Source organism: Suncus etruscus, chromosome 4 (assembly GCF_024139225.1).
Source record: "Suncus etruscus isolate mSunEtr1 chromosome 4, mSunEtr1.pri.cur, whole genome shotgun sequence".
NCBI lineage: Eukaryota > Metazoa > Chordata > Mammalia > Eulipotyphla > Soricidae > Suncus > Suncus etruscus.
Window position 1 is genome coordinate 28678092 of NC_064851.1, and position 27736 is coordinate 28705827.

Below are 27736 nucleotides of genomic sequence, written 5' to 3' on the forward strand. Positions count from 1 at the left end.
TGTAAAGAAATCATTGATCTTAATGAGGAAAGAATAATTTATGCTTTCTTTAGAACAAAAGAAATTTTTTTGCTAAATTTGTCTTAATTGAAAATTATATTAATTTTTGAATTGTCATCTATATACTCTATATAAGAGATTAGAAAGTATTATCTTAAGATTAGAAAGTCTTGGGCCCAGAGAGATAGCACAGCGGCGTTTGCCTTGCAAGCAGCCAATCCAGGACCAAAGGTGGCTGGTTCGAATCCCGGTGTCCCATATGGTCCCCCGTGCCTGCCAGGAGCTATTTCTGAGCAGACAGCCAGGAGTAACCCCTGAGCAACGCCGGGTGTGGCCCAAAAACCCAAAACAACAACAACAACAAAAAAATGATTAGAAAGTCTTATCTTAAGTGCGAACTAGTCATATAACATTTATGTTCTCAAAAGCTGAGGTTAGCAAGACTATTTTTGTAATTTATGAAGATATATTCATATTAGGACCAGAGAGATAGCATGGAGGTAAGGCATTTACCTTTCATGCAGAAGGACAGTGGTTTGAATTCCGGCATACCATATGGTCCCCTGAGCCTGCCAGGAGCGATTTCTGAGTATAGAGCCAGGGTAACCCCTGGGCGTTGCCGGGTGTGACCCAAAAACCAAAAAAAAAAAGAAAGAGAAAAAAAAAATTTATCCATGCTATTTTGTCTACAGGGGTTAGTCCTGGCTATGCACTCAAAAATCACTCTGGCTTGGGGATCATATGGGATGCCAGGGGATCAAACCGCTGTCCATCCTAGGCTAGCATGGGCAAGGCAGACACCTTACCACTTGCTCGGCCACTCTGGCCCTTTCTTTTACTTTTAAGATATTTTTGTAAATATCTTTTTAGGACTGGAAAATTCATGTGAGTTCTTAATTCTATTCTGATGCAATAAGATCCTATGAAAATTTTTATTTTATTTTAGGATTTGGGTCTATATCCATCTGAGTGTGCTTAGGAGATATGCCTCTGTATTCAGGGATCAATTCTGGTGGAGCCAGGGGGACAAATGTGGTGTGGGAAATGAGCTGGGGTTGACACATGCAAAGCAAGAACCTTGACTCTGGTACTATTTCTCCAAACCGTAACTTTCTAATTAAGATCTCCAAATTCCAACATTGGATACTATTGAAGTATTTTTAGAATGATGTTGGGAACTTAAAATATGATGCTGGAAACTTAAAATATGAATATTTTTATTTTCATCAATAAACATTTCAATTCAATGCTTCTGGAAGAGGATGGGTATCATCTCTAAATTTTCAGTTTTCACATAACCACACATTTTATTTTCAACTAACCAGCCTCCTTAAGTGCTTTATGTTTGGCAATCTTTTTTTTTTAAATAAGTAACCAAGGCAGCAGAAAGAATATTGATGTTTGCCATAGTTGTTTCACAAGGGAACATTTTCACAAAGATGTAATTTACATCACCATTTCAGAGTTTACTGAAGATTTTTGTTTTGTGAATGTACAGCAGGGGTCTCAAACTCAATTTACCTGGGGGCCGCAGGAGGCAAAGTCGGGGTGATCCTTGAGTGCAAAGTCAGTAATAAGCCTTGAACATTGGGGGGTGTGACCCAAACAACTAAAACAAAACAAAAAAGATTCCTCTAGGGCAGGGCCACAAAATGTTATACGGAGGGCCGCAAACGGCCCGCGGGCCGCAAGTTTGAGACCCCTGATGTACAGTGTAAAATGAAATGCCACCAGTTTGTTAGAAAATGTAGAGAACATTGTATTCTCAAATCTTTTGAGAAAATTTTTAAAATTTCCTCTCAATATGCATCATTTATTTAATCTCAACCTAAAGGGCAAAGACTAAGAAATTACTGGTTTTTTGACTACAAAATATCTGAAACTCAGAGTTTACATTCTATAAAAATATTATATTTATAGTTATTAAGAATTCTTACATAGACTAGACTGCAATTTTTATTGACATGAATATTTTGTTTTATAAAATTTAATATTAATATTTTAAGCTTTGATTCTTTCTTAGCATTTTCAGTGCATTTTAGATACTAGGTACAATGAAATTGGATTGCATACATATACCTTAGCATAGTTAATGTAAGTTATTTACTTTTGACATATATTCAATGCCTATTAGATTACTTATTTCACCTACTGTCGTGTTTTAGAAAGATTCACAGTGTTTGATTTGATTATTATCATGATTTAATTTACAGCCTTTGAAATGAATATTTTTAACAGTGATTCCTAATACTAAATAGATAATTTAGCCATGGTATCAAATTTTAAAGAGCAGAAGGGCAAAGACAATTTGGGAGATGGGTGGCAGGGTAGGTGGAAATAATGAAAGGCAGAAGGGGAAGGGGAATATGTAGAAGAAAATAGGCAAGCAGAGCCAGATGCAAAATATTAAATTGGCTGAGCATTATTATTTCCTTATATATATTAACTTCAGCTTAGATTTAATTCAGTGTTAGAATCCATTCAACTTTCAAGAATATTTTTTATTATTTAGAACTTTTGATATGAAACTGAAGCCAGCTGATTAAATCCCTTTATTTTAAATTTAGAAGAGTGAAATAAAAATAGGTATATATTAAAATTAAGTGACTTAAAATTTTTATATAGTAGAAACATAAAAGAAAAAAATAATTATTGTATCATGATACTGTAGACTAGATGTGAGTATTGGAAAATCTATTCTTTTAATTTTAAAGTCTATTTGCTCAACCTTTTAGTACCTCTTTTCTTCTTTCTCTAAATTTATAGATCAATATCTCATAATCCATCCTTTTAAAGGTAAATGTCTATTATGATTTAGCGAGCCTCTTTAATTTCTATCTCAAAGCCATTCTTTTAGTTTATTCTACCTTCCTCCTCAGAGAATAAGATCCTACATAAATTAATCTTTTAAAGTCCAGAGGCTATATGGGGATAGGAGGGAAAGAAGATTATCCTTACACTTAAAATATGCTCAATTATAATTATAGTTTTATGTGTGTGAATAAATATTTCTTTAGATCAAGCCTGCAATGCATTTATGTTACAAGGATGAAAGTATAAGGAAAGGAAAAGTAAGTGATAAGTTACTACATTTTATTATATATATTTATATACTTTAGAAACTGATATGCCATCTTAATGAGGACATGGATAAATACCATTTTCTCATAAATATGTTAAAATTTTAGTAGTCCCTAGTATTCTGACCCTGTCTGCTGACAAGGGTCAACTTCTGTCCCCCAGTGCATTCAGGACCAAGAACGTTGCCCCCACTGGTGACTAAAGAATGGATCTGGGCTGGAACGGTGGCACAAGCGGTAAAGCATCTGCCTTGCCCGCGCTAGCCTAGAAGGGACCATGGTTCAATCCACCCCCCCCATATGGTCCCCCAAGCCAGAAGTGATTTCCAAGCTCATAGCCTGGAGTAACCCCTGAGCATCACTGGGTGTGGCCCCAAAACCAAAAAACAAACAAACAAAAAATGGATCCCAGGCTGATGTTCAGAGACACTTGATTCCATTTTAACAATGCTTATATAGGACCAGATGAACTAGGATAAGTGGAGGTTGGCAGGGCATAGCAGAAGCATAGCTAGAGGCAGGTGTCAGGAAGAAGATAAGCATAAACATTAGAGCATAGAAATGCCTCAGGAGCAGCACAGAGTTTTGGTAGGTATTATCTCCTTTAACTAGAGCTGCCAGGGAGGAGACACAACACAGGAGTCAAGATTGATTTGTGACCACTGATTATGGGTATGCAGTGCCCCTCCTTCCCAATCTCTGGAGTATTGTCTCTACAAAGTTCTTGCCTCAGGAGAATCCCCCAAATAATTGCTCAAAAGGATGCTTCCAGAGCAGTTGCTCTACAGGTGGTTCAGGAACAGTGTCACAGGAGGGATCTAATATCTAGGTTGCAGTAGGTTACCATTTGCCAGATTCTATAAAATGGATCCTAAAATACACAGAATGAGTGAAGAATAGGTTCTTGTTGCCAGGAATTGTGAAGCATCTGAGATATTTAAGTAGCCCGAAAACTAGCAGTTTAATTTACCAGTTTTGTGTTTATTGTCACAAGATAAATGATTCCTCAGTCAGAAACAAAGGACTCTGTTTATTAATGTTTAATAATGGCATCCCAGTAGTATGAGGTTCATATTATTCTAGTTTCCACAAAACCAACCATGATACATCAAGTTGTTTTGATAGATGGGATTCTAGGGAATTTGTGTTAAATTGAGGAACCTCAAACTTGGAAATTCCACTATTTATTTAGTTTCAAGTAAAACCTGTTTCTGAAGAAAGGAATTATATTTATTAATTAGATATCAAGCTGTCTTTCAAGACTGATCACTCTGAATGAACCCTTAAAATGTTGGAATGAAAAAGAATCAATCTCTCTCCTCATAATATAAACAGGAAATGAATTAGAAATCCATAAACATACTCCCAAATCTTCAGTAGCTTAACCATGCAGTTACCTGGTATTCTAGGTAGTCAAAATAAAAAGAACTGGGCTCAGGAGGTAGTTTATTAGCTAACGCATATTCTTTGCAAGTGTGAGGTTGTGAGTTTAATCTCCTGTGTTGTTCACTTTCACTATGATTTTGACAGAACTACTGTGCCATAAGTGATTCCTGGTGCTGTATTCAACCGCATTTTAGCCAGATATGTATGACTAAAGGGATTTGAGCACAACTAAAGATATGTAAGCACCACTGCCAGGAGGTGACCCTGTCAAGTACCATGACTAAGTATGAGAGCACTGCAACCTGATGTGTGTGTGACTCTAAGGAGCATCACAACAAATGTTTTATCACCTCTAGTCATTGTAATAGGGGGAAGGGAAGGCAGCAATTGTGGGAGAGGGGAAACAGGAAAAGCACCAATACTGATTTTCAAGACAGTTTCTGAGGCTGAAGAAATAGCACAGTGGGGAGGGCATTTGCCTTTCATGTAGCCATACCTCATTTGATTATCACTCATAGTCAGGGAAGTAAACATCAAAATGGCAATAACAGTGGAGTAGCCTATATCAGGAAGGTTGAAACCACCAGATGAGGCTGCTGGGGGAAAGGAATCCTTATTAAATAGAACTCCACTGGTTCAGCATTTATGAAGAGCAACATGAAAACTTCTTAAAAAACTGAAAATAGAGCCCCATATGATACCTATCCCAAGAAATATATAAACACTAATTTGAAAAGTTCAATGTTCATTACAGTGCTATTTTGTAATAGCCAAGATCTGGAAACAATCCAAATGTTCAACTAATAAATGGATAAGGAAATAGATGTACAAATACGTATGAAATACAAAGGCCAATAAGAGTTGAAATGTTGCATTTTCTATAATGTGGATAGAATTAGGGATTCATGTTTAGCAAAATAAATCAGGAGGAGAAAGACAAATACTGGTTGATTTCACATACAGGAAATATAAAGAAGCAGCACAGGAATAGACCATGAAAATAAATTCCTAATGCTCTTAATGACAGAACTTAAGTTTACCAAATAGAGTATCAGGGGAGAAGTATGGAAGTGAGAGTGGGATGGGGAGAGGATGAGAAAGAATCTAGGGACAATGATGGAAACATTTTTGCATTTTAATGATGGATGTGCTAACATTTTATGACTTAATCCCAATAAATAGAAAGCATTTTGTAATTAAAGAACTTACTAACTGGAAATATCTTCATTGTGATTTAATACTAAATTTATTAAATTCTACTTTATTTAGGAGTAAGCAAAATGAATGAATAAAAGAGAGTTAAATAGGGGACGGTGAGGTGGCACTAGAGATAAGGTGTCTGCCTTGCAAGCGCTAGCCAAGGAAGGACCTCGGTTTGATCCCCCGACGTCCCATATGGTCCCCCCAAGCCAGGGGCAATTTTTGAGTGCTTAGCCAAGAGTAACCCCTGAGCATCAAACAAAACAAAACAAAAAAAAAGAGTTAAATAAAAACTTACAATTACAAAAGAAATAGGTTTTGAAATGTAGTCATGTCAATATGCTGCAGGTTACACATAATAATATATTGAAAGTTGATAAAGACTTCCTTAAAGCTCTCAACATGAGATAATTTTATAGCCATATGTGATGATGAGAGTTGACTAGACTATTTTTGATCATAGTAAAATACATATTTGTTGCCATACGTGCATCTATTATGTTTTATATCTGAAACTATTGTTATATGTCAATTTGGCCTCAATTAAAAATAGTCTGTATTAAGTAGTTAGGGGTGTCACATCTAAATCTGGATTTTAAGTTAAAGCTAATTTATTTTTTTTGGTTTTTGGGTCACATCTGGCTGCACTCAGGGGTTACTTCTGGCTCTACACTCAGAAATTGCTCCTGGTAGGCTCCAGGTACCATATGGGATGCCGGGATTCAAACCATCATCCTTTAACATGAAAGGCAAATTCAATACATTCCATGCTATCTCTCTGGCCCCAAAGCTAATTATTTTTAATATGATCCATTTCAATTACTACTATTCACCCCCACCACTTGGTTGGTTTATTATTTTATGTCCATTGTGATCATGGTGTCCAGAAAGTTATAAATTACTTCTAAGGAGTGGGGTAGAGGTTAATTTTTATGTTGCCAAAAATGTCTTATGTGTGAAAGATCTTAGTAAATATTTTACCTTGTATAAATGTATGAATATATAATATAAAATATCTAGCTTGTAGGGGCCGGAGAGATAGCATGGAGGTAAGGCGTTTGCCTTTCATGCAGGAGGTCATCGGTTCGAATCCCGGCGCCCCATATGGTCCCCCGTGCCTGCCAGGAGCAATTTCTGAGCCTGGAGCCAGGAATAACCCCTGAGCACTGCCGGGTGTGACCCAAAAAAAAAAAATATCTAGCTTGTAAAGAAAATAATAAAAGCTTCAGAGTTTAGAACAAATATAATCAAAATTTCCAAGGAATCCTTGAAGAAAAGTTAAAAACATTAAAATGGTGAATATAAAAGGAAAGGAAAAGCTTAATTGTTTAAGTGCATATTAAAGTGGTGAATATAAAGTATTTGGGGGGACTGGAAAAGATAGCTTAATAGACTGAGTGTATGCTTTGCATAAGGGAGATCAAGGTTTTATTCCTTATATTATATGGTTCCCCTGAGCACCACCAGGAGTGATCCCTAAACAAAAATTGGGAGTACCATCCAAGCACTGCTGGATGCTGGCCCCAGAACAAAAAAATAAAATATCTTAACAGTATCTAATTTGTTCAACTCTATTAAAAGGTAATTGACAGAGAAAAATGTTAAAAGTTATTCAGTGTGGCCTGGAGAAATAGTGAGTAATGTGTATGCCTGACCCTGGTTTGATCACTGGCATCCCATATGCTCCTGAACACTAGCAGGAGTAATTCCTAACTGTAGATCCAGGAGTAATCTGTAAGCATAATCAGGAATGATGCAAAAACTAAAAGAAAAAAAACCCTAGTTGGGGATGTGGCTCAACGTTTTTTAAAAGTACATATGAGACCTGGTATCCATCTCAGGCACTGCAAAATCTTGGGGCCAAGGATGTTGCTCAGTGAGTGACAGAGTATGTGTGAGGCCCTGATTTCAATTCCTAGTACCACTAAATAAAATAACTTTCGTATATGGTGCCATGTGAAAGTGTAATTTGTAGTGAATATTTGATACAATAAAATTTGCGTGAAGTTAAAAGTTTATTAACTTGTAAACCATACAGCTGTTGCGATGAGAATCCTCAATTGAACTCAAGAAAAAGACATGGGCTAATTTTCTAAATTTAGGTAGTTCTGAAGACAAGTAGGAATAAGAAGTGAAAATATGCCATTTGGGAGCATATTGTTGGTCAATAGTTGAGCCCTGATGGTCATTCTGCAAATATGTAATAGTTCACATGGATCTTTATATCTCGTTGAAGGAATGTAGTCCAGCCAATTGGAAATAATTGGATGTCTTCCTAAACTTAGCTGTGTCTAAAGAAAAGGGAAATATTTAAATTTTCCAATAATCACTGCGGTAGTCCAAATTATTAACATTTTATTTAATAAGTCTAAGTCTTAGAAATCAAATGTTATTATGTAAACTCGTAAGTAAAATATACTGCTATACTATAGATACATCTCTAGTAAAATCATTCTCCAAAGACTTCAAGATACTTACATCTGTATTTTTTCATCATTTCATCACTAAAGAGTACCCAGTATGGGTCCAGAGAGATAGCACAGCGGTGTTTGCCTTGCAAGCAGCCGATCCAGGACCAAAGGTGGTTGGTTCAAATCCCGGTGTCCCATATGGTCCCCCGTGCCTGCCAGGAGCTATTTCTGAGCAGACAGCCAGGAGTAACTCCTGAGCAACACCGGGTGTGGCCCAAAAACCAAAAAAAAAAAGAGTACCCAGTATATACTAACCATTGAGCTGTGGTAACATAAAATATAGTAACTTAAAATGTGCATAACCTCTCTGCTTGCAGAGTCATGTTCTAAAGTGGAGTTTTTTAACTACCGTATTTTCCGGCAGCATATAAAACGACTTTTGAAACAAAAAAAAGTCAACCGAAAATTGGGGGTCTTATATGCCGAGTATATCCCGAAAAACGCAACTGATTATAAATCAGCTATAAATTCTTTGTCATTTAGATACATAATTTTGTGGGGAGGGTTGTTTGTTTTGGAGGTCATATCTGGCAGAGTTCAGAATTTACTCCAGGTTCTGTGCTCGGGAATCACTTTTGGCTATGATTGGGGCACTGTATTGGGTGTTGGGGATTGAATCTGGGTCCACCTTGTGCAATGCAAGTAGCCTACTTGCTGTACTATCTGGCCCTTCAGACACATAATTTTGATTCGCTCTAACCTAGTACTTCTCTATTCTGATTGTATTTTCGGAATAGCAATTACAGAATTGGTAGGGAACTGATTACAGTCTATAATAATCATGTAGAAAAGGACTAAGAAATGACTGAAATAAATATGTGTAATTATTTAATTTCTTTGTTGGTTTTTTAAATTTATTTATTGATTGGTTGATTGTTTGGTTTCTGGGCCACACCCAGCGGTGCTCAGGGGTTACTCCTGGCTCTGCACTCAGAAATCACCCCTGACAGGTTGGGGGACCATATGGGATGCCAGGAATCAAACTGGGTATCTCCCCTGTTAGCTAAGTACAAGGCAAATGCCCAACCGCTGTGCTCTCAGGCTCCTTAATTTCTTTGTTGTTTTAAAAACTGGTTTGCAAAATTAACTCAATCAATACTCTTACAGTTGATCTAGGCTTAGATGATTTTTATGCAGAGTTGAGCTCTAAGAAAAAATTAGCCCAGAATTATATGTCTTAAGAAATTTATTTCTGAAGGCTCACTTTTACAAATAGCTTTCTATTTTGTGAGACCACATCATGGTTATCGGGTTACATTTGGCTCTGTGCTTAAGGGCCACTCTTGCTGATACTCAGAGACCACTCCTTTCAGTGTACGAGGGACTTATATGTAGTTTGGAGAATGAAATCAGCATTGGATTCATGATAAGGAAGTGCCTAATCCCTTATACTGATTTCATCTCTGGTTCCAGGAAGAAAGTTCTTTTTTAATTATTTTTTGCAAGTTCTTGCTTATAAATATTCAAGAAACTTGTGGTTCATTTTGACAAGATAAACATGCCCTTTTTGTGTTTGTTTTTTTAATTTTTCTCTAAACATAGATTTATTTCATAAGCTTTATCAGGGATAACCCCTCTGCATTTCTGAGAGATTTGGTTTATTTTATTTTTTTTTAATATTTTTTGGATCACATCTGGCAGTGCTCAGGGGTTACTCCTGGCTCTATGCTTAGAAATCAGTCCTGGCAGGTTCAGAGGACCAGATGGGATGCTGGGATTCAGACCACCGACCTTCTGCATGCAAGGCAAACAAACGCCTTACCTCCATGCTATCTCTTTGGCTCCTTTTTTAAATGTTTAAGGGTGTGTTTTTTTTTTTCTTGGTGGGGGAAGTCTTAGATCATCTAGTTATGCCCAGGTGCTTCTACTGGCAGTTGGAGGAACTAAACATTAAACTAATTCTTCCTTCATAATTTTATACTGAAATTGATCAGTATATTTTATTTCAAACACACAAAATAATATTATAGCATTTTTCTCACCTCTATTTCCCGGACTGACATGACAGAAAGTACTCTGGAACACAATGTTAAACAAGTTTTGGCATCTTCTTGAATGTCTACCAATTCATGATCAACCATTATTCTTACTCTTGAAGGGTAGAGCAGTATTGTTAACACGATGTTGGTAGGGTTTTTTTCTCTTTCTAAGATTCCATATTGTAGGAGTATTTTTAATATATTGGATTGTCTAGTCTGAGCCACATAAAGCAGAGGTGTAATTCCACTTAGTGGAGTTGGACAGTATACTGGTGTGAAAGTTCTGCAAGTCAAACAAATAACCACCCTCATGAATGAAATATTAATAAATGTTGGCAAGACAGACCAAACAGTAGTAAAATAATGGTTTTTTAAATATCAAATATCTTAAATTGCATGTAATTTACTCTCCAATATAATACATTTTTAAATAATTACTTAAGCACCATGGTTACAAAATTGTTCATGAATGAATTTCAGTCACACAATGTATACCACCCTTTACCAGTACACCTTTCCCACCATCAATGTCCCCAGTTTCCCTTTCCCTCCCACAGCTCCTCCCTCCCTCCCTCCCTCTCTCCCTCTCTCCCTTCATTCCTACCTTCCTTCCTTCCTTCCTACCTTCCTTTTCCTTCCTTCCTTCTTCTTTCCTTCCTTCCTTCCTTCCTTCTTTCTTTCTTTCTTTCTTTCTCTCTCTCTCTCTCTCTTTCTTTCCTTTCTTTCTTCCTTTCTTTCTTCCTTCCTTCCTTTCTTTCTTCCTTCCTTTCTTTCTTTCTTTCTTTCTTTCTTTCTTTCTTTCTTTCTTTCTTTCTTTCTTTCTTTCTTTCTTTCTTTCTTTCTTTCTTTCTTTCTTTCTTTCATCTGCCTCTTGGGAAGACATTTTAATTCTCTCTCTCTCAGTGTTAGAGATTAAATCTGGGATTGACATGAACTGCATGCATTTTATCCCTTTAAGCTATCTCCCCAATGTTTGTATTTTAAAGAGTATTCCAAATCATGAATCTGCACCAAAATGAAGGTTAAAAACAGCAAAAAGATGTATGCTGTACAAGACTGGAAAAGGAAGAACTAGAAAGCCTAAACAGACCAATCACCTCAGAGGAAATTGAAGATGTAATTAAAACACTACCTAAAAACAAAAGTCCAGGCCCAGATGGATTTACAGGTGAATTCTATCAAACATTCCAAGAAGACTCACTACCACTTTTTCATAGGCTCTTCCAAACCATAGAAAAAACAGGGATCCTCCCCAACTCCTTTTATGAGGCTAATCTCACACTCATTCCCAAAGATGGCAAAAACACCACCAAGAAAGAAAACTACAGACCAATCTCACTAATGAACATAGATGCAAAGATACTCAACAAAATCTTAGCAAACCAAATCCAGCACTTCATCAAAAAGATCATACATCATGACCAAGTGGGTTTTATACCAGGAACACAAGGTTGGTTCAACATACGCAAATCAATCAACATTATACATCACATCAACACAAGAAAGACAAAAACCACATGATCATATCAATCGATGCAGAGAAGGCATTTGACAAAATCCAACACCCTTTCATGTTAAAGACACTCAGCAAAATAGGGTTAGAGGGAACCTTCCTCAAGATAGTTACAGCTATCTATGATAAGCCTACAGCCAACATTATACTTAATGGTGAGAAACTAGAAGCATTCCCACTAAGTTCAGGAACTAGGCAAGGCTGTCCACTTTCTCCACTCTTATTCAATATAACCTTAGAAATCCTAGCAATAGCAATCCGACAAGAGAAGGGAATCAAAGGAATCCAAATTGGGAAAGAGGAACTCAAACTATATTTGCAGACGATATGATGATATACATAGAAAACCCTAAAGAATCCACAGTAAAACTCCTAGAAACAATTAACCAATACAGCAAAGTGGCTGGATACAAAGTCAATACACAAAAGACAGTAGCATTTCTATATACAAACAACAAAGTCGAGGAGAGAGATTAAAAATACAATTCCATTTAAAATAGTATCAAAAAATATCAGGTACCTAGGAATCAACCTTACATGGGAAGTGAAAGACCTATACCAGGGAAACTTCAAAACAATTCAGAAAGAAATTGAAGAGGATCTAAAGAAATAGAAGAACATCCCATGCTCATGGATAGGTAGAATTAACATAGTCAAAATGACTATCCTACCCAAACTACTATATAGATTTAATGCAATCCCTATCCAAATTCAGACATCATTCTTTAAAGAATTAGAACAATCAAACACAAAATTCATCTGGAACCACAAAAGACTCAGGATAGCCAAACACATACTGAAAAACAAGAAGCTGGGTGGCATCTCCTTACCTAACTTGAAACTATACTATAAAACCATAATAATCAAAACAGCATGCTACTGGAACAGAGACAGGACTTCAGACCAGTGGGTCAGAACAGAATTCCCAGACATAAACCCCCAGATATACAGCCAACTAATGTTTGATAAAAAAGGCAAGAACTTGAAATGGAACAAAGAAAGTCTATTCAACAAATGGTGTTGGTACAACTGGAAAACCACATGTACAAAAGTGAAAATTGACCCATACCTCACTCCTTATACAAAAGTCAACTCAAAATGAATCAAAGACCTTGAAATCATACCCGAATCTATAAAGTTTATCGAGAATAAAATAGGGAGAACACTCGAAGACCTGTATATCAAAAAGGTCTTCGAGAATGGAGCACCAATGGCAAGAACTTTAGCATCAAACATAAACAAATGGGACTACATCAAACTAAAAAACTTCTGCATGGCAAAAGAAACCTTACTTAACACAAAAAAGACAGTTTACAGAATGGGAAAAATCTTTTTACTCGACATATCAGATAAAGGGCTGATATCTAGAACATACAAAGCACTCAGAAAGCTGAGCTCCCCAAAACCAAATAAAGCCATAAAAAATGGGGAGATGAAATGAATAGACACTTCTCTGAGGAAGACAGAAGGATGGCCAACAAACACATGAAAACATGCTCACCTTCACTCATCATCAGGGAGATCCAAATCAAGACAACAACGAGATACCACCTTACACCAGTGAGGATGGCTCACATCAAAAATAATGGGAACAATCTCTGTTGGCGGGGATGCGGTATGAAAGGAACTCTCATCCACTGCTGGTGGGAATGCCCCCTAGTCCAACCCCTATGGAGAACAGTCTGGAGAGTGCTCAAAGAACTCAGAATTGAGCTGCCATTTGACCCAGCAATTACTCTCCTAATCATATACCCCCAAGTTGGAAGGACATTCATTCCAAAATACGTGTTCACCCCACTATTTATCACAGCATTCAGTATAACAGCCAAGTCTTGGAACCAACCTTGATGTCCAACAACAGATAAATGGATCATTAAGATGTGGTATCTATACACAATGGAATACTACATGGCAGTCAGAAACGATATAGTCACAGACTTTGCAGCAACATGGATGGACCTAGAACATGTTATGTTAAACGAAGTAAGTCAGAAGACAAAAGATAAACACAGAATGATAGCACTCTTCTGAAGCACCTAGAACACACATCTTATACACAACTAATACGCAAAAATCAAATAACAGGGTTTAACAGGGTAGAAACTCCAAACACTGTAATAGTCAACATATACTCGGGAGCAGTGCCCAAAATACATGAAAAAAGAACAACACAAACTCTTGACTACACATTATACCACAAAGAAACCAGCAACACCAGAAACAGCAGCGTAGAGAGAACAGTATGTAACCAGCCTTCTACAACAAAGGCCCATAATAATTCCTTAGAGATCTTATACAGGATCACAGGTAAAGAATACCATGGGAAATCACTGACTCCAATGGAAACATCTCATAACACTATGTTTTAATACCTTTATCTTACTATATTTAAAATAACCTCTCAGCTTTTCTGTCCACAGGCATTCTTGGATACAAAGGGTGGACAAACTAAGATGGCAGCTCAGGGCTCAGTCACAGGAGATACCATACCTAGCTTGCACTACTAGACGGTCCCGAGAAAACTCTTTAACATACACTTTATCTCTAGATTATACCTTCTTTTAGGAATTGAAGCACATGACCAGTCAGACCACTGAAGCACCGTACAGACTTAAACTACAGGCTCTACTCATCGAACACATTCAAGCAAACTAGCATTCCCTTGCTATTTTCTCCTCTCACTACTTTCTTTTTTATTTTTTTCTTCTCTTTTCTTTTTTCCTTTTCTCTTCTCCCTTTCTTTCTAATGTATTTTCTCTTTTCTCCCTTCCTACCCCTTCCATATGCCTTCCCCTTTCCCCCCTTTGGAAATCCAACTATCCCTTCACCCCTCAATCCCATCCAGACCTCCCACCGTATTAAAACTCTTCACCCCTAGTTCTTAATTCATGAGGTATCAAGACTGACCTCCTACCCCAACAAACCAGTACCCAGCACCCAAGCGAAGGGACACCCAGTCAAACCCACACCTCGTCCCCTGCAAGGAAAGGCAGCCAACTCCCCTGCGGACTCATGCTGCGGCCTCCCTACCAACTCCCCCTAACGTGGACTGTTACCTGAAACCGGATTTAGTTACAAAAGTATCCCCAATTCAAGAACTCTTTCAAGACCTCCCTGCCGCAAATCTTTTGCCAATCTGAAGAAGGTCAGGGGGTGTGATGGAAAGGTACCTGGGAACCCACACACCACAAGAAAGACCATGTTTTGTTTTTTTTTTTTTTTTTTTTTTTGTGGTGCTTATTGTTATTGTTGGAGTCCTCACTGGATATTTGACACTTCTTTTAGTACTGTGGAGTGTTTCTCCTTTTTCTCCTTCGTCTCTCAAACTGATGATGAGAGCCTCTAGAAGGATTCCGCCCATTTTTGGCATATTAGACTTTTACCCTAGTTTATTACTTTTCTCTTCTTCAAACAAAACCAGGTAACTTGAACTAGCTAGTCCTGCCTCCCAGTTAGAGGGGGAAATAAGGGAGGCACCAAGACCAAACAGGTGCAAGACTACTAAGTAATAGGCGAGGTACAGAGGGGACCACATATTCTAGCAGCCCTGGGGGTGAGGGAAGAGTATATGGGAGGTAGGATGAAAACGGAGGTGTAGGGAGGACAAATTGGTGATGGGAATCCCCCCTGATTTTATGTAAATATGTACCTAAAATATTATTGTCAACAATATGTAAGCCACTATGATCAAAATAAAAATTATATTAAAAAAAGCAAAAAGATGTATGCTGTATGATATTTAATTTTAATTATATTTTAATAATTTATTTAGCTTTAATAAGTTATATTGATTTTATTTTTTAATTTTAATAATTAAAATTCAGTTTTTCAAATTTTTAAATTTTATATTTTATTTCAGTAATAAAAGTTATGTTTTTATTTGAGAAATCCACAGTTATTTGATTTGGAACTATTATAAGACAAATAATTGAAAAATTTAAAATGGAAAAGAGGCTAAGGTTAATCTTTTTAATAGAGCAGTATAATTTTATTTTGTTCTTGATTTGGTTCATACATTCAAATCATTAATAGAACATAAAGCTTTTTTTTTTTTTTTTTTTGGTTTTTGGGTCACACCCGGCGGTGCTCAGGGGTTACTCCTGGCTGTCTGCTCAGAAATAGCTCCTGGCAGGCACAGGGGACCATATGGGACACCGGGATTCGAACCAACCACCTTTGGTCCTGGATCGGCTGCTTGCAAGGCAAACGCCGCTGTGCTATCTCTCTGGGCCCATAAAGATATTTCGATGTCTTTTTTTAAAATTACTCTTTGCTCTTTTTCTTTTTTTCTTCTTTTGCTTTTGGGCTACACCCTGTGATGCTCGGGGGTTACACCTGGCAGCATTCACAGGTTACTCCTGGCTCTGCACTCAAAAATCGCTCCTGGCAGGCATGGGGGACCATATGGAAGCCGGGATTAGAACCACCATCCGTCCTGGGTCCTGGATCGGCTGCATGCTAGGCAAATGCCCTACAGTTGTTCATCTCTCCAGCCCTTGACTTTTATATTTAAATAAACATATATGTATATTTTAACTCTCCTGGAACCATCACTGAAACCAGTATTGTCTTGGACATCACATCTTTTTTCTTTGTTTGTTTTTTGTTTTTGGGTCACACCCGGCAGCGCTCAGGGGTTACTCCTGGCTCTAGGCTCAGAAATCGCTCCTGGCAGGCTCAGGGGACCATATGGGATGCCGGGATTCCAACCACTGTCCCTCTGCATGCAAGGCAAACGCACTACCTCCATGCTATCTCTCCGGCCCCACATCTTTGTTTTTTATAAGTACTTTCAACACATATAAAAGTGAACTCTTAAATTACTTCTGTATACCCTGTCCTATTGATTCTTATTTAGTTTTCTAAATCATGATTGTATTAAACTATGCTACTCTTGCTTATATATGTATATATTTTTCTTTCATTGTTCTTTTGGGGGGCTTTTGGGGGTCACACCTGGCCGGCTCTCAGGGGTTACTCCTGGGTCTGCGCTCAAAAATCCCTCCTGGCAGGCTTGGGGGAAATATGGGATGCTGCAGATCAAACCCAGTTCAGTTTCGGGTCTGCCAGGTACAAGGAAAATATGCTGCCACTGAGCAATTACTCTGACTCCATGTGTAAATTCTTAATTTTGTTCTGGGCCAACTCTTTCTCGGGGAAAGCAGTTGGTTAGGTCCACACCCAGTGATACTCAGAGGCTACCCTACCCCTGAATCTTTGCTCAGAGCTCACTCCTAACAGTGCTTAACCTTTGAGCCTCCCGGGTTGGCCATATGCAAGGCAAATGCCATAATCTTTGGGCAGTCTTGTCAGTTCTCAGTTGCTCCTCATAAAAGGAAACTTCTTTTGTCTTGCATGTGGCCCATTAGGTTTTGAGCCCCGGCACCCGGTATAGTTCTCCAAGCACATTCAGAAGTAATTTCTGAGTGCCGAGTGAGGAGGAGTAACCCCTTAAGTTTGATTCAAATAAACAGAAAAAAAATTTTTGGTCTTCTTTGATTATCAGTTCTTACATCTCTTGTCACTTTGATAAGGTCTCTGTGAAGAACTTGTAATTGTGGTAACATTTTTTTTTTAATTTTTTTTTATTTAAACACCTTGATTACATACATGATTGTGTTTGGGTTTCAGTCATAAAAGGAACACCACCCATCACCAGTGCAACATTCCCATCACCCAAGTCCCAAATCTCCCTCCTCCCCCACCCACCCCCGCCTGTACCCTAAACAGGCTCTACATTTCCCTCATACATTCTCAATATTAGGACAGTTCAAAATGTAGTTATTTCTCTAACTAAACTCATCACTCTTTGTGGTGAGCTTCCTGAGGTGAGCTGGAACTTCCAGCTCTTTTCTCTTTTGTGTCTGAAAATTATTATTACAAGGGTGTCTTTCATTTTTCTTAAAACCCATAGATGAGTGAGACCATTCTGCGTTTTTCTCTCTCTCTCTGACTTATTTCACTCAGCATAATAGATTCCATGTACATCCATGTATAGGAAAATTTCATGACTTCATCTCTCCTGACAGCTGCATAATATTCCATTGTGTATATGTACCACAGTTTCTTTAGCCATTCGTCTGTTGAAGGGCATCTTGGTTGTTTCCAGAGTCTTGCTATGGTAAATAGAGCTGCAATGAATATAGGTGTAAGGAAGGGGTTTTTTGTATTGTATTTTTGTGTTCCTAGGAATATACCCTAGGAGTGGTATAGCTGGATCGTATGGGAGCTCGATTTTCCAGTTTTTGGAGGAATCTCCATATCGCTTTCCATAAAGGTTGAACTAGACAAGGAATTCCCACCAGCAGTGGATAAGAGTTCCTTTCTCTCCACATCCCCGCCAACACTGTTTTTTCTCATTCTTTGTGATGTGTGCCATTCTCTGGGGTGTGCGGTGGTATCTCATCGTTGTTTTGATTTGCATCTCCCTGATGATTAGTGATGTGGGAACATTTTTTCATGTGTCTTTTGGCCATGCGTATTTCTTCTTTGTCAAAGTGGTCTGTTTCATTTCTTCTCTCCCATTTTTGATGGGGTTAGATGTTTTTTTCTTGTAAAGTTTCTGTCAGTGCCTTGTATAAGTTTTGGGAGATTAGCCCCTTATCTGATGGGTATTGGGTGAATATTCTCCCACTCAGTGGGTGGCTCTTGTATCCTGGGCACTATTTCCTTTGAGGTGCAGAAGCTTCTCAGCTTAATATATTCCCATCTGTTAATCTCTGCTTTCACTTGCTTGGAGGTGCAGTTTCCTCCTTGAAGATGCCTGTAATGTCCTGTAGTGTTTTGCCTATGTGCTGTTCTATATACTCTTATGGTTTGGGGGGCTGATATCGAGGTCTTTAATCCATTTGGATTTTACCTTCATACATGTATGTTAGCTGGGGGTCTAAGTTCAATTTTTGCAAGTGGCTATCCAATTGTGCCAACACCACTTGTTGAAGAGGCTTTCCCTGCTCCATTTAGGATTTCCTGCTCCTTTATTCAAAAATTAGATGGTTTGTATTCTCTGGGGAACATTTTCTGAGTATTCAAGCCTATTCCACTGATCTGAGGACCTTATCCTTATTCCAATACCATGCCTGTTTTGATAATTGTTGCTTTGTAGTACAGTTTAAAGTTGGGAAAAGTAATTCCTCCCATATTCTTTTTCCCAATGATTGCTTTAGCTATCGAGGGTGTTTATTGTTCCAAATGAATTTCAAAAGTGTCTGTCCACTTCTTTGAAGAATGTCATGGGTATCTTTAGAGGGATGGCATTAAATCTGTATAATGCCTTGGGGAGTATTGACATTTTGATGATTTAATCCTGCCAATCCATGAGCAGGTATGTTGTTTTCCATTTCCGTGTGTCCCTCTCTTATTTCTTGGAGCAGGAGTTTTATACTTTTCTTGTATAGGTCCTTCACAAATTTAGTCAAAGTTGATTCCAAGATATTTGAGTTTGTGTGGTACTATTGTGAATGGGGTTGTTTTCCTTAATGTCCATTTCATCCTTATTACTATTGGTATATAGGAAAGGCCATTGATTTTTGTGTGTTAATTTTGTAGCCTGCCACCTTGCTATATGAGTCTATTGTTCTAGAAGCTTTTTGATAGAGTCTTTTAGGGTTTTCTAAGTAAGTATCATGTCATCTGCAAACAGTGAGAGCTTGACTTTCTTCCTTTCCTATCTGGATTCCTTGATATCCTTTCTGCCTAATCGCTATAGCAAGTACTTTCCAGTGCTATGTTGAAAAGGAGGGGTGAGAGAGGACAGCCTTGTCTTGTTGCCAGAATTTAGAGGAAAGGCTTTCAGTTTTCTCCATTGAGGATAATATTTGCCACTGGCTTGTGGTAGAATGGCCTTCACTATATTGAGGAAGGTTCCCTTCCATTCCCATCTTGCTGAGAGTTTTGATCAAGAATGGGTGTTGGACCTTATCAAATGCTTTCTCTGCATCTATTGATATGATCATTGTGGTTTTTATATTTCTTGTTATTGAGTTGTGTATTATGTTGATAGATTTACGGATGTTAAACAGCCTTGCATTCCTGGGATGAAACCTACTTGATCGTAGTGGAGATCTTCTTAACGAGGCATTGAATCCTATTTGCCAGGATTTTGTTGAGAGGATCTATGCAGTCTGCATTCAGTCAGTGATATTGGTCTGTAATTTTCTTTTTTGGTAGCGTCTCTGTTAGGGTTTAGGTATCAAGGTGATGTTGGCTTCATAAAAGCTATTTGGAAGTGTTTCTGTTTGTTCAATTTCATGAAAGAGTCTTGCCAAGATTGGCAGTAGTTCCTCTTGGAAAGTTTGATAGAATTCATTAGTGAATCCATCTGGACCTGGGCTTATTGTTTTTCGGCAGACATTTGATTACTGTTTTAATTTCATCAATGGTGATGGGGGTGTTTTAGATATGCTACATCCTCTTCCTTCAACCGTGGAAGATTATAAGAGTCCAAGAATTTATCCATTTCTTCCAGGTTCTCATTTTTAGTGGCGTAGAGTTTTTCAAAAGTAGTTTCTGATTACCCTTTGAATCTCTGTCATATCAGTAGTGATCTCTCCTTTTTCATTCCTGATACGAGTTATCAAGTTTCTCTCTCTCTCTTTCTTTGTTAGGTTTGCCAGTGGTCTATCAATCTTTTTTATTTTTTCAAAGAACCAACTTCTGCTTTTCGTTGATCTTTCGGATTGTTTTTTGAGTTTCCACTTCGTTGATTTCTGCTCTCAGCTTTGTTATTTCCTTCTGTCTTCCTATTCTTGGTCCTTTTGTTGAGCATTTTCTAGTTCTATTAGCTGTGTCATTAAGCTACTCAGGTAAGCTCCTTCTTCCTTCCTGATGTGTGCTTGCAAAGGCTATAAATTTTCCTCTCAGTACTGCTTTTGCTGTGTCCCATAAGTTCTGAGAGTTTGTGTCTTTATTGTCATTTGTTTCCAGGAACCTTTTTATTTCCTCCTTGATTTCATCTCGGACCCCACTGGTTATTGAGCATGAGGCTGTTTAACTTCCAGGTGTTAAAGTGTTTCTTCTGAGTCCCTTTGGAGAGTTCACAAATAATTTCAGAGCCTTGTGGGGTCAGCGAAGGTAGTCCTGCAAAATTTTCTATCCTCTTGATCTTATGGAGGTATGTTTTATGTGCCAGCATGTAGTCTATCCTGGAGAATGTCCCATGTACATTGGAGAAGAATGTGTATCCAGGTTTCTGGGGATGGAGTGTCCTATATATATCCACTAGGCCTCTTTCTTCCATTTCTCTCCTCAGGATCTAGTCTTTCTTGTTGGGTTTCAGTCTGGTTGACCTGTCCAGTGTTGACAAAGCCGTGTTAAGGTCCCCCACAATTATTGTGTTGTTGTTGATATTATTTTTCAGATTTGTCAACAGTTGTATTACATATTTTGCTGGCCCTCATTCGGTGCATTATGTTTAGGAGAGTGAATTCTTCCTGCTCTACGTACCCCTTGATTAATATAAAATGTCCCGTACTTTGTCCCTTACAACCTTCCTGAGTATAAAGTTTGCATTATCTGATATTAAGTATTTGGCCACTCCAGCTTTTTTAATGGGTGTTTGTTTGCTTGGGATAACTTTCTCCACCTTTTATTTTGAGTCTATGGTTTGTTCTGACTAATTCAGGTGCGTTTCTTGTAAGGGCAGCAGAAGGTTGGATTGAGTTTTTTTGATCCATTTAGCCACTCTGTGTCTCTAACTGGTGCATTTAGTCCATTGACGTTGAGAGAAAGAATTGTCCTGGGATTTAACCGCCATCTTTATTTCAAAATTTGGGTGTGTCTTTTGGGTAGGTCTTGTCTTAGATTAGGTCTTTCAGTTTTTCTCTTAAGACTTGGTTTTGTGTCTGTGAAGTTTCTGAGCTTTTTTTGTCTGTGAAACCATGTATTCTTCCATCAAACCGGAAAGTGAGTTTTTGCTGGGTATAGTATTCTGGTGAAGCATTCATTTCATTCAGTCTTGTCACAATATCCCACCACTGCTTTCTGGCATTGAGCGTTCTGGTGACAGGTCTGCTGTAAATCTCAGGGAAGCTTGCTGAACATGATTTCCCCTTTTGATCTTGCTGTTTTTCAGAATTCTGTCTCTATCTGTGGGATTTTCATTGTGACTAGGATGTGTCTTGGGGTGGTTTTTCTGGGGTCTCTTTTGGTTGGTACTCTTCGGGCAGTGCAGGATTTGATCACATATATTCTTTAGCTCTGAAGTTTCTCTTTAATGATGTTCTTGACCATTGATTCTTCCTGGAAATTTTCTTCCTGGGTCTCTGGGACTCCAATGATTCTTAAGTTGTTTCTGTTGATCTTATCATAGACTTCTATTTTCGTCTGTTCCCATTCTTTGACTAATTTTTCCATTGTCTGCTCATTTGCTTTAAGTTTTTTGTCCAATCTCTCCTGCTGTATGGAATTGTTATGTATCTCATCTTCCACAGCACCAAGTCTATTCTCAGCTTCTGATACCCTGTCCCAGAGCTTATCCATTTTGTCATTCACTTCGTTTACTGACTTTTTCAGTCCTGTTAGTTGACATGTTATTTCAGTTTGGAGTTTTGTCATTTCTGCCTTCATATTTTCTTGGTTCTTATTAGTGTTCTGTTCAACTCGATCCATGGTTTCTTGGAGTCTGTTGAGCACCTTCCATATTGCTAGTCTAAAGTCCTTATATGAGAGGTTGATTAGTTGTTCAGTCATTATCTGGTCCTCAGAATTGTCATCTTCATTCTCTATGTCTGATGCTGGCCTGCGTTGTTTCCCCATTGTCACACTTGTATTGTGGGTTTTTCTACGTGTTGTAGTGGTATTCATTGTCTATATGATGTAGGCAGCACACTCCTCTGGCTCCTCCCTTTCTGGATGGGCTGACTTGCCTCTAAGGGAGGGGAGTCCTCCGTGGATGAAGCCTCACACTGGGTCAAATCTTAGGCCCGAGCATGCAACAGAGAAGACAGTCCAGAGAGAAATGTTTGCTTCTGTGATATAGCGCCGTTCTTAGTGTGATTTTTCCTTCTTATTGCAATGGAGTTCTTTCCTTAGAAAGAGTGCACGGCCGCGTAGCGAAGCGGAGCGGCCATGCTCCTCTGAGCCTCTTTTTGCCCCACTCGCAAGAGTTTCACGCAAGAGGACAGTAGACAGACATAGACAGGTCACACTCACAGTCTTTCACAGCTGAGCCCCACTGGGCCGGTGTACTTTCGCGGATTTTCCCCGCCTGGTATCACACACAGGGAGCCAGCTTTTGCAAAGGTTAGCCGGTTTTTATGCTCTGAAGTCCCTCCCTGAAAATGGCGTCTGGGCGAGCGAGGTTTCTGGAGGCTCTTTTTGCCCCACTCGCAAGAGTTTCACGCAAGAGGACAGTAGACAGACATAGACAGGTCACACTCACAGTCTTTCACAGCTGAGCCCCACTGGGCCGGTGTACTTTCGCGGATTTTCCCCGCCTGGTGTCACACACAGGGAGCCAGCTTTTGCAAAGGTTAGCCGGTTTTTATGCTCTGAAGTCCCTCCCTGAAAATGGCGTCTGGGCGAGCGAGGTTTCTGGAGGCTCTTTTTGCCCCACTCGCAAGAGTTTCACGCAAGAGGACAGTAGACAGACATAGACAGGTCACACTCACAGTCTTTCACAGCTGAGCCCCACTGGGCCGGTGTACTTTCGCGGATTTTCCCCGCCTGGTGTCACACACAGGGAGCCAGCTTTTGCAAAGGTTAGCCGGTTTTTATGCTCTCGTGGTAACATTTTTTTGTTGTTTTGGTTTTTTTTTTTTTTTTTTTTGCTTTTTTTGCGTCACACCGGTGACGATTGGGGGTTACTCCTGGCTATGCTTTCAGAAATCTCTCCCGGCTCAGGGGACCATACGGGATGCCGGGGGAATCAAACTGAGGTCAGTCCTGGGTCAGCCGCGTGCAAGGCAAACGCCCTATGGCTGCGCCACAGCTCCGGACCCATTGTTTAATATTTCTAATCTTTAATTTTCTCATCTTCACACCCAGTGGGTGATCCAGATGAACTATAAAATTTAAAGCTGTAAAAGGCAATATTTATGCCTATTTAATTTGCTATGATATCCCTTAAATACATAGAGTAATAATTTTAATTGAATTTGAATTACTATTATGAAGAATGTACATGTAAATTAAACTTATTTAACTTATTCTATGGTTTTTGAGTCTAACAGGATTTTTAAAGAGGTACAGTCATTTAAATTTTTAATGACAATCTAACTTATTCACCTTGTTCATTCTCGAGATATTTGACTTAAGAGTCTTATGAGTATGGGAATTCAGAGAACTTAATATGCAGATAGCAAGTAATTCTTGCTAAGATTTAGTGAGATATTAGTTGATTTTAAGAGACTAAAATTACCACTAGCTTTAGAAACTATTTTAGACCCAAAATGTTGAAAACATAGCTAAAATTTAGAGATTTAAAATGAGATTTTAAAGTCTAATCTGTATCCAAATGACATATGATTAATCCTCTTGTTTAAAGAGCATGTTACTGTAAAGCAAAATTTGCTTAATCTGTACTGACAGTTAATTATAACTACTTATATGGATGGAGTATGGCAAGCAAAGCAAGAATCAGTTTTAAATGTGAGTTTAATGAACTGAACCCCTTGTCTCTGAAAACCTGTCATTTACACTTATGAAACAGGGCATAATATTTCCATATAGATATGCAGAGAATGATTCAGTTTTGTAGTTACAATAATTATTTTTAATTCTTTCTTTCTTTTTTTATTTTTACTGCCAAATTCAATAGATATTTCTTCATCTATGACAATACATTTGACTTCTTTGAAACCATGTTTTCTCATGAATTAAAAGGAACATATCAAATTCCAAATTCCTCTTCCATTAATTGTCTCTATTCTCAACATCTAAATAGACAAGACTTTCTTTAAACCAATTTTCATTTGCCTTCTTTCTCTGACAGATTCACTTGTGACCATTACTTCAGCTATGTGCAATAGTTTATTCAACAAATACTTACAGAATGCATAGTTTATGCTGGGCATTACATTTTAGGTGCTTGGAATTTGTGAATAAATAAAGCAAAGATTGTCTGCTTCCTTGCTTATGCTGTAGTGGGGACTAAAAGACAATATAGAATGAATCTAGCAGACAAGCCAATTTTATGGCATGCACTTTTGGTAAGTAATGTGAAAAATAGACAAAAAGTAGATCAGAATAAACCTGAAAGTGTTAGCGGGTGCATTAAAGGCATTTAAACATTTTAAAATAGGATGTTTGAGGAGTGGTATTACTGAAAGTGATATTTGAATAAACATGAAGAAATGAGCTATTTGAATATTTAAGACTCTTTAGAGGACAGAATATACCTACAATAGTGAGATAGGGACCAGATGTGGCAGAGTGAAAAGGGGGACATAGGAAAGAGGTGATAAGGTGAACTTTGAGATAACTGTAAGAACATCTTTATCTTTAAATACAGAAGTGCCACTAAAGATTTACTTTTTATAAACTTTATTTAAAATAAATGTGGTTTATGACGTTGCCCATAATACAGCTGTTTCTGGCATTTAATGTTCCAACACTAATTCCACCATCAGTCTGACTTTCTCCCTTCATTGTGCCCAGTTTTTCACCCATTCAAGCTTGTCCCCTTAGCAGGCACAAAATTATTTTATATTTTTTGTTAGAACAAAATGGTTAATGGGATCATTGAAAAATACTTCAGTAAGAGAAAATTTGTGAAAATTGTTATATATCACAATGGTGTCATTTACAGTCATTGAGAGCTTACTAAGCTATTTGTTGCTAGTTGTGCCTTCGTTGTTATTTATGGATCTTAGCTGGCCTATGGTATTTCCCATCTAACTTGTTTGACAGAAACGTTCTGCAACCCAGAGCGAAGGTTTACTAATAAACTCTTAGGTCATCTAAATCAATGATTAAATTAAAATTTTTGTTGTGTTTGCAGGGCCGTTCTCATGAGCACTTAGGGTTAGTCCTCAGTGCTTGAAGGTCACTCTTAGGGAACATGCAGTACCAGGGATCAAAACCAGGCCTCCTGCATGGAAAGCATGCCTTCTGCCCAGTAAGCTGTATCTCTGGCTTGAAACAATTTTATATTAATTAATTTATAAAGTTTAAATGATGTTATGGTATGTAGAATTGATCTCTAATGTGCTTCACTCTCTTTGCATCTAAATTTTAATCTCATGTCATACTTTTTTGGGGGGACACACCCAGTGATGCTCAGGGGTTACTCCTGGCTATGCACTCAGAAATCGCTCCTGGCTTGGGGACCATATGAGACGGCAAGGATCGAACCCAGGTCCTTCCTGGGTCAGCCACATTCAAGGCAGATGCCCTACCACTGTGCCATTGCTCTGGTCCTTCATGTCATACTTTTTTTCATTTTCCTTCTTTCCCTTTCAGTTTTTCTTTTTTTGCCCTCCATTTGAAATCAAAAAAATATTTCTGTTTTTTTTTCCCATTATTTTTTTTCCTGTATGCCTTATGTTGCATGCAGCCCATGGGACCCATATGGTCTCTCAAGCCTCACCAGTAGTGTTTCCTGATCATAGAGAGGAATAATCCAGAGCACTGCCAATGTGTCCCCAAAACCAAAAACAAAATTAAAATGTTTCTTTTGGGATTTTAGTTACTGCTATTTTAGTCCACTATCAGCAGTAAATATATATACTAGAGTGATCATTAAGGATAGCAATCTAGTCAGTTCAATAGTTCTCCAATATCACAGTAATACACAATTAAGAAAAATAATTTTGGGGCCGGGAAGGTGGCGCTAGAGGTAAGGTGTCTGCCTTGTAAGCGCTAGCGGAGGATGATCGCGGTTCGATCCCCTGGCGTCCCATATGGTCCCCCCAAGCCAGGAGCGATTTCTGAGCACATAGCCAGGAGTAACCCCTGAGCGTCAAATGGGTGTGGCCCAAAAACCAAAAAAAGAAAAAAGAAAAAAAAGAAAAATAATTCTGCTTCAGGCTGAATATAATTTAGCTTTATATTGATTAAAGTGGTTATAGACTAATCAATAACTGATCAATATGCACTTGATTTAATCAATATGGACTAATCAACATGGGCTTTTTATGTTTAAGTTATTTTTATTCAATTATTTTATTTTATTTATTTTTTGATATAAATCTTTATTTAAGCACCATGATTACAAGCATGTTTGTAGTTGGGTTTCAGTTATAAACAGAACACCCCCATCACCAGTGCAACATTCCCACCACCAATGTCCTGCCTCCTCCCCATCCCTGCCTGTATTCATGACAGGCATTCTACTTTTGAATACTAAAGTATAAGTCCTATTATTACATTACTCATTTATTAGTAATATTATTAATAACATAATAGAAAATATGACATAATATAATAATATAAATATAATATTAGTAACATTAGTAATATATATAAGTAAATATGTTGAACAATGAATAAGTGAGAAAATGAGTCAGGAATGATAATATTAGTAACATTAGTAATATATATAAGTAAATATATTGAACAATGAATAAGTGAGAAAATGAGTCAGGAATGAAGTCAGAAAATCAAGTCAGGAATCCTTATCCAGATATAACCACAGTGTATCTTTATCATAGAAACAAGTAGTAACTTAATCTAAAAGACACATTTTCTCCTTTTATGGTAAAAACATAAATTATTACCTCCATATCAGTGCCAAGTTATAACTTCTGTCTTGCACATAGTCTTTTGTCTTCTTGAGAAGCAATTCAACAAAGTCAGGATTACCTTTTCTGGCAAAAATCCAGTAGAGAATTGTATTCACACATATTTCATTAAATTCAAGATTAAAATTTGGTTCAAAACAGTGTCCTGATTTTTCCACAAATGCAATATAATCTGAGAGTAGTATGTCAAATCCTTCCAAGTCGACATATCTTAGAATTTTTGCTAGCGTTCTGTAAATCCTAGGTTCATAACAATGATATCCCCACTGACATAAAAGCTGCACTGATGGTTTTTTAACAAATTTGTCAATGAGACTACAGAATATATTGCCTGTTGGACAAGAAGTCTTACAACATAATTTAGAAGATTTACTCATTGCTACTTAAGGCAATGCTATAGAACTAAAATTGCAAGTAGTCATATTGT

At 37.8% G+C, this 27736-nt stretch overlaps 1 protein-coding gene across 1 annotated transcript; it reads right to left on the reverse strand.

The window, feature by feature from the left end:
• Positions 1-7750: 7750 nt before the first annotated feature.
• ASB17 (ankyrin repeat and SOCS box containing 17) lies at positions 7751-27686 on the reverse strand. The gene is made up of 3 exons (XM_049771786.1): positions 27286-27686; positions 10120-10399; positions 7751-7957 (listed from the first exon to the last, which is right to left on the reverse strand). The coding sequence occupies exons 1-3, from the start codon at positions 27684-27686 to the stop codon at positions 7751-7753; spliced, it is 888 nt and encodes a 295-aa protein (XP_049627743.1).
• Between the last annotated feature and the right edge of the window lie 50 nt (positions 27687-27736).

Excerpts from the sequence above, each read along its gene's own strand:
- ASB17 (XM_049771786.1), bottom strand. The coding sequence starts at position 27,686 with ATGAGTAAATCTTCTAAATTATGTTGTAAGACTTCTTGTCCAACAGGC. Across the intron at positions 10,400-27,285 it reads AACTTGGCACTGATATGGAG|AACTTTCACACCAGTATACT; the intron begins GTAATAATTTAT and ends TTTGACTTGCAG. Across the intron at positions 7,958-10,119 it reads TGTCAGTCCGGGAAATAGAG|ACACAGCTAAGTTTAGGAAG; the intron begins GTGAGAAAAATG and ends CCTTTTCTTTAG.